At 44.9% G+C, this 15,043-nt stretch overlaps 1 protein-coding gene across 1 annotated transcript in view; it reads left to right on the top strand.

Annotated features, from left to right (window-relative positions):
• The window catches only part of FOXK1 (forkhead box K1), a 354,146-nt gene that overhangs the window by 133,570 nt on the left and 205,533 nt on the right, over positions 1-15,043 (top strand). Inside the window, exon 2 of the mRNA XM_086940691.1 lies at positions 13,010-13,207. Coding sequence (XP_086796817.1) covers positions 13,010-13,207 — 198 coding nt within the window. The remainder of the gene's footprint in view (positions 1-13,009; positions 13,208-15,043) is intronic.

Genomic DNA, 15,043 nt, shown 5'->3' with positions numbered 1-15,043 from the left:
CCCAGTCAACTGATCTGGGTTTAATCCATCACCGTTCTTTACCCGACTCTGCCACCCCAGTTCAGAGATGACCGTATGCAAATCAGTCTGACCCTGTGCCTCATGGGAACAGTCCAGCCCGAACTGCCAAGCCATGACTTCCCTGGACAGGAAACAAGCTTCCTAGGACCGGTTTCTGGCATTACAGCCGTCTTCAGCCAGGCTTGCTTGAATCCAGTGGCAAAGTGAGCAAGGGACTCACGTCTGAGCATATCCTGCCAACCTATGGCGAACAAAGCAGTACAAAAGGATGTGGTGGTGGAGTGCAAAAAAACGATGGATTTAGGCCCAGATCTCTGTACTGGGGTGAATGTATGACATTGTTCTGCATTCTGTCCATCAACTGTGGTTTTTTCATTTGTCACCCCGAGTGGGTTGGGTATGTTCAGACGTGAGTCCCATGCTCTCCACACCACTGGAGTCAAGCTATCCTGGCTGAAGACTGCTGATAGCCAGAAACCGGTCCTAGGATGCTTGATTCCGGTCCAGGAAAGACATGGCTTGGCAGTTCGGGCTGGACTGTTCCCATGAGGCACAGGGTCAAGGCTGATATCCATATGGCCATGTCTGAACTGGGGTGGTGTGGAATGAAAAAAAAACGATGTATTTAGGCCCAAAACTCTGTACTGGGGTGAATGTATGACATTGTTCTGCATTCTGTCCATCAACTGTTATTTTTGCATAAACCCAACACAGCAGCCATTCTGGAAGTATAGAAAATAGCCTTCTTAGATGGCTGTTATTGCTGTTGACTTTGCAACTTTTGCATTGCATGGGAAGAGCCAATACCGGCAAACAACGAGAAGTAACGAAGCAAGACCAATTGGCCTAGCCAGCACTTGTATAGTAAAGTCTTGTATTTAGAATAAATTGACAATTCAGAAGCGACTTCCAATACGAGACTACTGTAGAACTGATTAATACCACTAAAGAATTGCAAACATTGCCTCCAGGATCCTGTGTTAAAATACAAGATTGTAGCCCGTGTGCTAAGCACATGCTTAATTAAGGTCCGCATATGCTTCTAACAGAACACATTTTACACTTTTGGTTACTCTGTTTTTGAAATTATTATTACATGCGTTTCTGCCTTTGAGGTTGTGTATTCTACCCTTCTGCTCATTGCTGTTCTTAGCCCTGGCTTCTACAGCCTCAAACGGACATAGGAGGATAATAGACGTGAAATAAATCCCCTCTGGAGAGTAACATACCTAGCAAAGCCAATGGGTCTCACCGTTTAGGCCTGTTGGTTTTACTATTGCTTTCTGCCGATGCTGTGTAGTATCTGCAAAAGGCATTTATGGTGATGCTGTGTTGGTCATCCCAACAAAAAAGATATGATGGACTGCCGCTCGAAGGTGGCCGTTTAATTTCTTGGGCACGTGTATCATGTGTGTGTGTGTACATATGCTTTGGCAAGCATGCACGCATTTATGAAATGCCCTAGGTGACTTTTTTTTTTATTAATGAACCAAGATAGCAGATGCTATTTGATCTGTAAATTAAAAAAAAAATTCATTTGTCTTGCGTGAAGCCGCTTTTTGTAAGGTGGAGTGCCCATTAGCAAATGGCAATTGGTGAGCCCTCCAAAGTATATACAATAAAAAAAACAGGACTTGTCTGACCCTGCATATGGCACAGGCACATGGGCAATGACTTACAATTGAGGCAGCCCCCTCCCCCTTAAAATCATTCAGGTGCAAAATGCCCACCCACATGGGTGGGTATTATAGAAGGGGCCACGCAAGCATCTCTGGCCTCAACGATTGGAAATTGCCAAGATGTGCGAAAACTGGTGCAGATGTCCATTAAATTTATGTAATCCGCCTTCTGTTAATTCAGAAAAGTTTTTTGTGCTCCTGGGCCAGCCTTGTGACGTTGGCCCTCGAGGCCGGGACTGTGCTGCCCTGGTGTTTAGATTAACATTGCCTTTGTCTGCTAATCGCTAAATAATGAAACCTTCACGCAAATCGGAGTAAATTTTTATTCACTCTTTATAATCGCAAGTATTTTAGCGTTCTAGTTGTTGGAAAAAATGGTAAAAGCCTCTTCAGCGGACCTTATCCTGTTTGGCAGCGAAACAAATGTTTCACCCACATATAAGAAAATGGAAACGAATGTTAATTTTCTGAACTGGCAAGAAAGGTTTCCATTCATTAATACTCATCAGAGGATGCTTGGAAATGAACTGACACATGCCATTTACTTCTTTCATTTCGCCAAATCCTTTCATTTATACTTTTTTAGTCTCTAATTTTGCTTCAGCTATTTGCATACAGAGTCTTATATTTTATATATAAAACATTGCTATATCATTTTCTTTTAGGCACAGGCTGTAATCACCAGTACATTGTTTATTTTTAAGACGAAGAAGTGGGAGAAAGTCTGTTAATGGAAGGGGACATTGGGTTTCATGCACGAAAATCGTGGACATTGACATCTTGGACGCTGGCTTGGCCTTTGTGGATCAAGAATAAACTATTTTAATTGAAAACTCTCCGTTAAAAATAGAGGAAGTCAATGTTAATAATGGAGTTGCTTCATAACAGAAGTCAAAAGTCATACATGTTCCCTTAAGAAAACTTTGTAAAACTAAAGAATGTTTTACAATTTTGTGAAGTCTCTAAAGTTTGACGCTTTTAAAATGTATTCCATCTTGCCCGTATTTAATGATTAACAAGTGGTTTTGCATAAAATAAACTTTCCCAAGAACAGTTGGTGTGTTTGTGCTCCTGTGCAATTTCTTCGTGCTTATAAAATCTCAGCAGAAAGTAAACTTGCAGAGGAAAGACGGATACATCTTTTAGTAAGAACGAAATTGGGGGTGAAATGATACTGCAATGTGGAGAATAACTTTGCATAGGGAAATATAAACTGGAAATCTATTTGGAAGCAAAACATTGAGGACTTTGCAACACTAAGAACTGAAGGCAGGAGATTACCGTTTTCTGCAGCGCGCCACAGTTGTATCATCATAACTCGCGTTGAAAGGGGAATAGGTGGTGGCCGAACCCGGAGGCTATTCCATTTTTAGGTTTGGCCTCTCAATGCGCATGCGTATTGAGCGGAGCGAGACTATAGGGGCTTAAACAGAGGTTTAACTAGACTGACGATTTGATGCTGTGCCCGTGCGCTTTTAGGTCAATGCGCAAGCGCATTGACCTAAAATGCGCGTGCACTGCATCAAATCGCCAGCCATCTGTTCCCCAGCAGCTCTTCCCGCTCCGCCCCACAAGCTTCCCCAAGCGTGCGCTCTGCCTCAGCCGCACTCCTCCCACCACACCTTTTGAAGTGAAGCTTAGCTTCACTTCAAAGGCCCCTGCTGCTTCACGCTATTCACGGCCGCCAGGCCGTGTCTCTCCCTCATCGCCGCTCTCCCCGCTCCGCCCCCTGCTGCAGCCATGTCTCATTTCTCCTCCCCCCTCCCCACAGCAATGCCCTCCGTCTTGTTTCATTATTCGTCCTCGCGGTCCGCTAACTTTAGCAGCCGTGCTATGTTTATTTATTTAATTAATTGTGAGCGTAGTCTGCTGTGTTAGTCCTTAGTTGTACTTGTGAGTTAAGATAATAACTTCAGTGGTATCTGGCCAGGCGCACAGTACATATATGTGCATGCACATGGGGCACAGGGTTGTACTCATGACACAGACACTTGTACAGTAGTAAACAGTAGACAGAAATATCCTCACAATTTGTGCATGTGTTCGCGTAAATTTCTATGTGCAATTGTCACGGGTCATTTAAAACATAGTGCAATTATAACCGACATTTAAATAATTGCAATATTTATAACATTCCATTCAGCGCCCGAGATTGTGTGTTCCGCTGCCAGCACTATACCGTTCTCTCATTTCCTCCCTCATGAGTTCGCTAACCCTGGTCCTGTGATCTCAGGTCCTGGCAGGAAGGTAAAGATCTGAAGGTCCCCACAGCCCCCTGCAAAGCAGCCCCCGGGCCACTCCGCTTCAGGACAAAAAAAAAAAAACACACCACCTTTTTGTAGTGTGAAATATTGGGAAAGAATCAAAATAAGAAGTGAGTGGTTTAGGAGCTATGACGTGTGGTGCAAGCACAGGCATCTTTGCTGTTTAATGTTACTTAAAGTTGCATTCTTTCAGAGGAGTGCCTGTCTCCTCGCCCTTCGCTGCTTTGTATTGGATGCCTCGCCACTTTCTTCCTCCTTGTTTTAAAATGATCATGGATTCCTTTGGTGGGGTGTGGTGTTTAGCATTCCCACCACGGTCAGTGCTATTAACAGGATAATAAATTCAGCTCCTGTTTAACGCCCACGCCCCCATCTGCCTCCTCATGCACATGCACATGCTGGGGTGGGGGCAGGGGATACCTACAGCAGACTGTTCCCCACACTTGACATGTGTCGGGAGCACCCATCTTCTTTTTTTCATAGAATTGTTTTCCTTCAGTAACTCTGTGTTGCCCCTCTGTACTGGCTTCACTTTCCCGAACTTGTGTGGTCCGCTCCTTCAGAACCGCTGTTTCACCAGAAGCTGCGATAGAGTTTTCAGGGTGGAGTGGCAGAAATCAATACTGTCTTTGTCAAAGTGAGGTGAGGGGCCGCCTTTAATCCATCTATGGCACTAATACTACAAATCTCAGAATGCATTTGGATAACTGAAAGCCCAGTAATAGAACAACATATTTCCCTCGGCATTTGTCTTTTCTTGCCGCATAATTTACTCAACCCTATCACATAATTTGTCCCTCGCATGCCGCATAATTCCAGTGGCCCTGGCTATTGATTTAGTTGCATTACTCTAGTGTGGAGCTGCACAGCAGCGCCTTGGACTGTTAGTGCTGTAGGTTGGTGTGGCTGAAGTCCCGTAGCATTAAAAATGTCAGTGCTGCATCTTAAATGTCTGGTGGGTGATGGTTGTGTTGCAATAATGTCACGTGGAACAGCACAGCAGCACCGTGGACTGCTGGAACTGTAGGTAGTGTGGCTGAAGTCCTGTGGCATTAAAGAACGCCGCTGCATCTTGTTTAGAGGGGTCTCCACTCGCTACTGATTTTCTCAGTCTCTTCAATACGCCATAGCTAACATACCAGACATTAAAACTCCACTGTGCAGACTTTCAGCCCACTCCGGCACCAAACAGCCATTCCTACACTGCATCGCGCAGGCACAAAAGCGGTACACTACAGCTGCAGCACAGCTCCTGAAAGCTTGAATAGGGGGCGGTTACGCGCACAGTACAAGAGCCGACTCATTTAGAAATAACAGCATGGATCCTTCGCCTTGGGGCATAACGTCATACCCCACTCTCCCTGCTGTCCCCCCCCCCTCCAATGCTGCGTGAACGACTCTGGAGCTTTTGTTTACCTTATCTACTTGGATCGGACCCGAGTGGTCCCAGCATTTGTGCACTGTGCTCCTCGTAGCCAAAAACCGAATGAAGCAAGACATTACGAACAAAGCTTTGCTGTGTTTTAGGTTCTTAATTAGGCAATGGCTCGCGTAGACACCAATATATTTTTTAAGCTGCTGACTTTTATGTCTTTTTGACAGCGTAGCATCTTAAGTTTTGTTGTGGATAAGGCTTGAAAGTTTAATTATTTGCACCCACTGGGCTTGAACACAAAACACTGGCATCATTTGCTCAAGCAAACATTTTTTTGTCTTATAGCAGTACAAACGTGGCTTTTTCCACCTCTGTTTTTCAGCGTTCACCATATTGCTCCGTCGGCAAGTGTTGTTTTATCACATAATCTGCAGTTCGGGATCATGACAGTTTTAATGTTGAACAATTGCATGCTGTTTCCAGCTGGAGCAGTGTTTTTGTGGAACTCCGGTCACATTGTGCCTCCGGAACTAAAGCCGCATGCAAGGATGGTGGAGTTTAGTAACCATAGACTGCTTTTTTTCTGAAACTTATTTTGTTTCTGTGTTTACCTGGGTAAATGCTCCCCAGTGGAAGACGCTGTAAGGATGCAGTGCATTTTCACAAAACTAAACGTTTGTATTTACAAGCCTGTTTCTTTTTATAGTCATGTAAATACAACACATATTACCTTACAAATGCTATAGGTGTCACGTTTGCGAAAGGTTAAAACTATTGGCATTGTAAATGACAAAGCTATTAATTTTGCTGTTTTCAAGACCAACAAATAAACAAAAAGAAAAGTCATTTACAAAACCAATAGCTCCAACTTTTCTAATGCGAGACCTATTGCATTTCCAATGCTTGTTGTCCTTTCTTGGTGTTGCATTATGTTCATCAGGGAAGACATTGATGTAAATGTCGGCGTTTTGCATGATCTTACTTGACATCTGCTCATTACAGAGTCTGATCATTGCAAACTGAGTTTACACTCAGTAAGTCTGACTCCTGGTCTTTGGCCAGAAGCATTTTGTTTTAGGCTGCATTATGTGTCTGCTCTCTTGCATGCTTGGTGCCCTGCTGATGGTCCTTTGTGGCACTCATTTCACGGGAAATGGTGATCCTTTTGTAAAATGTAGACTTTATTTATTTTTTCTCAATGACCGAGACCTATGCAAGTGTATATTTTTCATCCCTACAACAAAATCGAATTGTGGTGTTATGACTGCAAAGATGTTATTGGTGCCAGGCATGGCAGCTAATCCCCTAAAATCTTTAATCAGCTTTATATTTCGCACTAATTTACGGTTTCACTGTCTGGTCTGTTGTATGAAAATAGCTGGGTAATTTGAAGGTCATGCCTAGGTTATTTTGTTTGCAGTAGTAATCCTTTTTACTTGAAACATTAATACGCATTTATGTTATGTTGCTTCCACATTATGAAATTGCTTTTCTGTTTAATCGTCAAGGAAATTTCGGACTCCACCAGGTTAGAATTAACTGGTCATTCACAAGTTCACAATCATGAGTAGGCATTGGTATAGGTGTTTTAATTTTGAGGCTTGCAGTGCTCTTTTTTTAATGAACTTGAAGCATTCTTCAATTTTATCGATTTTCTTCTTGTGACGGGTTTAAATAAAGTTATCAGTTTCACAAGACAAGGGTCTCGCTCGAGGTAGGTCTGACCTGGCCTCTGAGGGAGCAAGCATACCATGAGCACTGTGGCTTTTCAGCAGGGCCAGCCTGGCCGTAGCGGGCACAGGGCATTTCCCCGGGTGGCCTGCCAGGGTGGGGGCTAGTTTTCGACACGTGATGGGCAGATTTTGTTACAAGAGGGGCGGTATACCGGCACCCAGCAACAAAAGTGGCACAAAGCAAAGCTTTCTGCTAGCACCCCCATTCCCCCCCGGTCCGTCCGAGGCCTTTGCCAGGGCCGGTTTTGGTTCCCAGTCCGGCTCTGCTCTCAAAAGATGAGCTTGTCCTAAAAAAAGCTGGATCAGAACTATTTTCATGACCACAATGGATGGAGAGAAGGTTCATAGTTCTGACCATGCCTCTATTGAGGTAAGCCCACATTGGCCATTTGGGAGCCTCTGTTTGAACCAGGAGTGCTTTTCTGCTTAGTTTCATTTCTGCACTCTTAGTAGAACATTTATTATGCTATTCTCCTTTGAGAAGAAGTGTCCCTCCAATGATAGGACTGGAGTTTGTTGTCTGAAGCTGCCTTTATGTGAGTGTTCCACAAGAAAGACCCTGCAATTTTCTTGTTACACTTCTTTCACCAGAATTTGTAGGATAAGAGCTCACTCTTGTTAAACATAATACTATTTTGGAGAACAGTGAAGAAGTTTGGGTGAGATTACTTTTATATAATGGTATTCGTTTGTGACAATAGTATTACATTGCCTGCCTCTAGGATAGATGCAAATGAATTATAAATGGCTTGGGTGGTGGAGGAGGCATAGTAAAGGAAACTGCATATGTGGATGGACCTCTTTAGTTTAACAAAGTGTGTGTGGTGAAAGGCGTGTGCTATCGAATCCACTTGTTAACTTCCTGGAAACATGCCTTCAGTGATGGAAATATGAAGCAGTCTCATAGGTGACACACACCCAGGAAGTACCCCAGCCACTGAAGTGTTGATGTCAGTAAACTGCATACATGTGAACGAGAGCTCTTCCTTAACTTTCCCATAAAGAAGAGTTTAAATGATCGATTGGCAGATGAGTTGGAGTGGGTTGACATCTTCGCATGCACCCTGATCTTCGGTTAACTGATGCAGGAGCTTCTTCTAAGGATCCTACTGTTTGGGCCGGGCGCTCATGCCGAAGCTGCACTATATGCCGTTAATGCATGGAAGTGCTAGCTTTTCAAGTACCTGTACCTCATTTGTAAACTTTCAATCATAGGACCCTGTTCCTTTGTCTGTGGCAGTGTAAGTGTGTAGGTAATTCACGTAGAGCTTGCCGCCTAGCTGCAAAGCAATGAACCGCTGCCCGGGTGAGGGTGATTGTCGGAGAGGGGAATAGAGCAAAGGACCCAACACGTGTGAGTGACTGGGAAGGGGCGGAAGAGGGCATGCAGTCAGGAAATATAGCAGGGGAGGGTGGCTGACAGTGGAGGTAGGCAGGGCATGTGTGCCTTTTTCAAAGGGGTGCTCTGGCCAAGAGGTTACCTCGTCTTGTCCTCCTGTCGGTTATTTCGATTTGTGTGTGTACTCTAATCCGATTCCATTTTGGTTAACAATAGGCCACCTTATTTGCTGGTGTTTTCGTATGTTCATGCACAGCCTTCCATTCTATTAGTTTTCAGGCTTGGGCAAGGCATTGTGTAGTCAGTCACGTAATGGATGGCGTATTTCTCTGGCTAAACAGCAAAGATAGCTGCCTCTGTGCCCTCTGCATCACGAGTACCGTAAATGCACGTATATATCTCTTCATCCCCATGGTATTGCGCTGCATGCTTTAGCCATCTAGTGGCGCTTTACACCATATGTTAAATATCTCCAGAAGACGTCACCTGACTCAGCGGTGGTGTGAAGGGTTGTACTGCCAACCGCCACCTTGCTTGATGTACTCAGGTGAGCGGCTCTGTGGGTCTCAGCGCCCTCATACAGATCTTGTTAGTCCTGTTCCGGCTCGTGCTAGGCACGTGCTCTTCAGGGTTTAACAGGGTTTGGAAAGGAGGAGCACCTTCTGCAGGAACTGCAGTGCTGTGCGTTTTTTCTAAGAAAAGCCGCATTCCAGCACCTTGCAGGAGGCCGTGTTTACGTTTTTCCTTTCTCCGCGTACTTTGAGCGAACGAAATGCAGTTTTACTCCAGTCTGCATATAAGAAACGTGCAGACTTGTTATTTCAGTTTTATTTTTCAGACGTTTTGTCCAATTGTATAAAATAAAGTTCCTATAAGATTGACGATGTATTGAGGGGGACTAGTGAACAACGGTTTATCGCTGTAGTATGAGTGTAAGACGAGTTTGCGTTTTCTTCTTCAGCTTTTGTATCAGTGCCATTTTTAATTGCTTATTATTTTTACTTTCCCTACTGTTTGTGGGTGTTAAGGTAATAACTCTTAAATTGTATTACCGTCTTAAAGCAAGCATATGTGTGAAATTTGTTTTGTGTAATTTCCTAGGATCTGCAAATCACACTGACCACCTTGAAGACTTTTAAATCTTTATATATACTTTTTCATCCGAGTTGGAAAACTGTTTTTTTTCTTCAAGGGAACAATTATTCTCGTTGGATTTGTGCCTTGTGGCCTCTTTCGATAAAGGGTTTAAAGGAAATTGTTCCTTGGTTACTGGATGGCTTAGTGTATAACAAGGTGATTATAGTGACCTAATGTCATCAGGGCTTCGCAGCTGTTTACAGATGAAATCCAGTGTTAGTTAATTTATTTATTTATTTATAAAGTTTTATATAGCACAAATAAAATCCCAAGGGATGTAAGAGCGCTTTACAATATGATGGAAGGAAGGACATAAATGCAGCATTCAGATGGGTGCCAACCTGCAAAGTGCAAACTTCTACACACTAAATAGCCAATTTTCTCTCTCCTCCTAACTTGGAGGGCATAAAACTGAAGATTGGCATAATCTGAAATGTTTCTCTGCTCCTTTGGCTCTGGCTTATAGGGTGTTTACGAATGCGAGATACTGCCTCTTTGGACATGGTTAGCACCCACTTTTTGTCTGGTAATTTATGTGGTTTTGATTGTAGTGCACGAGGTACCTGCCAATCAGGTCCCCTGCGCTAGTGCTTCGTCCCCAAAACTATTCCACAATTGGCCCTTCAGCTCACCTGTAAGTCCCTAGTAAATGGTACCTGGGTACCTAGGGCATTTGTGCCCTCACCTAGGCCCTGCAGACTACCTTTGCAGCATGTATGGCCTGGTGCAGACAAAACCTCAAAGTCGACATGGCACACTGCCTGTGCCATGCCCACTTGCACTGCCTAAGGTACAGGTAAGTCACTCTTCTAGCAGGCCTGCCAGCCCTAAGGCAGGGTGCACTATACCACAGGTGTGCGCATATATGCATGATCAGGTATGCCCCTACAATATTTAATTCCATTCCTAGAAATTGAAGTTGGTTGGGAAGCAATAGAGTGTACATGGGCTGAAAACTCAACAACTCGAGTTCCCCAGCAGCATGATGACTTCTCTAAATCCAGGAGTGTTTTGTACCAAACTACTCCTCTCAATAAACCCCCCACTAATGCCTGTGTGGGATTTATTAAACCATGTACTCGGAGGGCCCCTTAGAGGTGCCCCCTGAAAAACTACCAACCCTGATGTGGTCACAGACTACCACCAGACATTTTTCTGGACCCCTGGGTTGAGAGCCTCTGCTCTATGGGAACAGAAACAATGCATATCCTGGGTGGAGGTGTTGCACCTCCCCCCTCAGTATGGGCCCAGTGCTCGGGAGTGAATTTTCAAAGGCCTGCTGCCTTTGTAATGCAACCCCCAGTCTCTGCTGCGAGCAACAGATTCCAGCCCCGAGTTACATCCCCACTTTTGATCGGAAAATCTAGGAAGATTAGGAGGTGTGCCCACCTCTGCCAACTCCACCCCTAAGTTAGAGGAGGCAAGGTGAAGCACATCTTTCAGGCCCTTCGTCTTGAAGTTGGGGAGACCCCTCCAATCAGGGCTAGTACTATGCCCCATCCTACAGGAGGGTGGCAGAATTGAAGGTGTAGTGTCCCCTGGTAAGGTGCCCATTGGCCCTACCTGCTACTCCCCTAAGTTATTTATTTAGGTGGCTCCCCCAGACCTGCAAACCAATTCCTGCCAACTTAAAAAGAAAAAGGACAAAGAAGACACCTTGCAGAAGAAGACTGGCGACGCCTACTGACTTGGCCCCAGCCCTACCAACCTGTCTGCAGCTCTTAAATCCTACAAAGAAACTACGCCTATCCTGCAGTCAGCGACCTCCACAAACCCCCTGGGAAAGGTGCCTACTTTTGAAAAAGACCAGAACTCCAGAGGACAGTGGCTCTGTCCACAAAGAAACACCAAGGACTCTAATGCCCCCGAATCCACAATCCTAGGCCACTATACACCTGACACCTCTGGCCTGTGTCCAGGTGGTCCACGAATCCAGAAAAGGTTCCCCAGCGATCCGGAGTCCAAGTCCAGCGTTGACTGACCCCTCCTGGACTCCACAACGCCACCTGCATACTGAATCCGGAGGCTCTCCCTGACCTTCTCCGGTAAGAAGAATCCAACGTCAAAGGACACCCCTGTACCCAAAGCTCCTGGGCCTTGGTGATTTGAACCAACGGTGTCCCTGCGACCCGCAAAACTTCAACTTAACTCTGCTTTTGCTGGTGTCTTCCGTGAAGCCCCAGTTCGACACCGCAGCCTGTTTGTCAAACTGAGATTCCTCATTGAAATGCATTGGGCACCCAAGCTGTATTTGCAGTCTGCACCCGGCCTGCCCTGTGCCGCTGCTGGTGTATGTTTAGTGCTGCTTTATGCCCTCTCTCCCTCCTTCACCCCGGTACGTGCTCTAACCCCCAAACGCTTGGCCCCTGCAAGTGATTTACCTACCTGCAACTAGTGTGGCTCCGAACACCCCCAGTCTCCATTGAAAAGCATTGGGCGTATCTCTGAATTGGACAGCTGTACCCAGCCGTCCCTGTGCCAGTAGTCGTGCAAACTTTGTGCGTACCTGAACTTTGCTGACCTTAATCCCTGAAGACTGGAACTGTAAATTGGATACTTACCCTTGAAACCGCATTGTTGTTTTCCTCCATAGCATAACATTGAATTGTTTGAAAATTGCACTTTTAACTTTACAAATACTGAAGCATTTTTCCTGAAAAACATACAGACCTTTTTGCGAAGATCTTAGTCTTAAAATAAAAGTTAAACACAGCTTATTTTTCTGAAATTGGTGTGGGTCTCGTTTTCTGAGTTGTGTATTCTTTTTGGGTTTGTGTGAGTGCAGGAAATGTCTTGCACTCCGCTCTGTTAGGCCTAAGCCTGCTTGCCTACACTACCACTAATAGAGCAATTTGGGTTTGCATTGAGTCCTGTACACTTCTGGAGGAATCGTTGGAATCTGTGCACGGTATAACCACCTAGTGGGCCACCATATACAGAGTCAGCTTCCTAACCACCCCCTGTTAAAGCATGGTGTGTAGGAGCCTCACGTGTAGGTATACACTCCTGTGCGCTTGTTCACGTTGTGCATGTGTACAGAATCAAAAACAGATCGATGTCCTCGCATTGCAGCTCTCTAAATCACACACAAACCAAAATATACTTTCTACTTTTTAGTTTTAGGAGAATATTAATCTTCGTCCAACAAGCTATCTGATAATTGGAAAGTATATATACTTGTCTTTTAATAAAAGATTACCGCAATTAGTGACTTTGGTGTGCTTACCCTCTTAAGTACAAGTAACAAGCCTTGTGATTCAGTTTTTAACACTATTTGAGCTGCCTACAAAATGCATGTATTACTCGACTTTGGTTAATTAACATGAATAGTTTTGCATAAAATGTTAAGTTTGAGTAGAGTATTTGCTAACTAGTTACCTAGCTATTTTGTATATAGCACTTATCAAGCAAGTAACTTACAATATTATTTTCAAACAACTCGATCTCTCTCTCATTTACAGATGTACGTTCCGTTTCCCTAGTACTGTTATTAAGATACAGTTCACCGCTCTCTACCACAAAGAAGAGGTGAAGGAAGAAGCCCCCTCCTCCCCGCTTCGACCACTTTATCCCCAGATTTCACCACTGAAGATCCACATTCCGGAGCCGGATCTCCGGAGTCTCATCAGCCCCCTCCCTTCACCCACTGGCACCATCAGGTAAGGCTGTCACTGTTATGTGTTTTACGTTTTGTTATCAACGTTGCAAGCAAGGCTGTGAGTAGTAAAATATTTTTCTCAGATTCTAAGTGGATACAGGTTTCGGGAATGCTTTCCCACAGCCGGCGTACTTGATGTGTTCTAGTTGGGTAAAAGATTTCTGTGATGAAGCCTGAGTAGGGCTGGCTTGAGGACTGGTGGCACCTGATGCCACAATCTTTTTTGGTGCCCCTCCACTGCCTTATGACTTCCTTTTCCACAGATTCCCTCACTGCCACCCTCCAGCAGAGCACCTCATCTGTCCATAGCCCCTCTCACACACACAAATTGTATTTGTTTTACAGCACTTTTCATCTCAGTGTAGGATGTCAGAGCACTTTACATCACACACAAACGCACACTATACAGAGTTAATGAATTATACATGGGTAAAACAGTCTATCAGAAATGGAACATAAGAGAGTCAGTGGTGGCCGGCATGGCTCGCGGGTAGCAGGACGGGCACGGGGGGATCGCGCAAGAGGGGATGGCAGTGGGGGAGGGTCGCACTTAGTACATTAAAAAATAATAAACTTACCTTGCCGCCAGCCAGGTCCTCCATCTCTGCTCCTGCTCTCCTTTTGCACATTGAGGAACAGGAAGGAGGTGCCACTGACAAATCACAACGCTGTGTTGTAATTGGTTTTGAGCCTCCTGGTGGGACACTCAACCAGGGGATGGGAGCCTGGGCTTGTTCTCCATGCAGGTTTTGGTGCAGCCTGCATGGAGAACGCAAAAGGGTTCATAGCTAGTTTGGGTGGCCCGAGAGGGCCGACCAAGCGGTCATTGCGCACTTTGGAGTGGGCAAACTACTCCTCCCTTGCCCTGCTCCAAGAGCAGAGCAGCCCCGCCCACCCAGCCACCCGCGAAGCAGCAGGAAGCAGCATAAAATAATATCGTAAAGTTATTATCATTTTATGTTTCTGCTTCCCACTCCTACGACACTCCTTCGCCATAGCAGAGGAGCCGCCACTAAAGACGGTGAGGATTAGAAGGTCTAGGAATCGCATGTCATCCATACTAGTGGACAGTATTTTTTAAAAGTTTTTTATTCAGAGAAACACAAACTTCGTATTCTAACTCATGAACTGCAGGTAACAAAAGGATCTCTGTGACTAAAGCAGTATCCCATTAAGCTAGCCACTTAAAATACAGTTCGGTGATCTGCATGCTACATGTTCTTGGCAGCAGGCATATTAACCTGCCATACTTTGAGTCAAAACCGCATTAGGCAAAACTGATCTGGCACCAGCAGCAATATTAATCATCAGAGTTATCCTTACATTTAAAAAAAATTTTTTGTAAATCTTTTTATTAACAAAATTGTCAAAGAAAAGGAAAAGACATCGAGTTACATCTTTGGTCAAAAATACAATGTCGTTTATAGAGAATTATAAAGCCAATATGTGAGTTATGGATGACAGGGATTCTTGCGCTTCCACCTCTGCTAGTCTTGTCGGAGGCACACAAATCTCTCCGCGGTAACTATTCCAGGCTCCCCAGACCTTCCCACATTTCTCACGACAACCCCTGGCCACATACACTGACTTCTCCCTGAACATACACCAATCCAAGTCTTCCACCCATATGAAAAACCGGGGTGGCTGGCTGGCTCCCCACAACTGCGCAATATTTGTCTTCGCTACCATGCAGGCCAGTGTCACCCATTGTCTGCCATACGTGTTCAAGTCTGTGGGTTCCAACACATTCAGTATACATCTCCGGTCGTATCTCCACCCCCAAAGTGACCCGTAACTTCTCATGAACCTTCTTTCAATATCCCTGTACTTCCGCGCA

This window comes from Lissotriton vulgaris, chromosome 10 (genome assembly GCF_964263255.1).
Source record: "Lissotriton vulgaris chromosome 10, aLisVul1.2, whole genome shotgun sequence".
In the NCBI taxonomy this organism is placed as follows: Eukaryota; Metazoa; Chordata; class Amphibia; order Caudata; family Salamandridae; genus Lissotriton; species Lissotriton vulgaris.
Note: the sequence above shows the minus strand (reverse complement) of the source record. Positions and strands in the feature narration are given on the sequence as shown.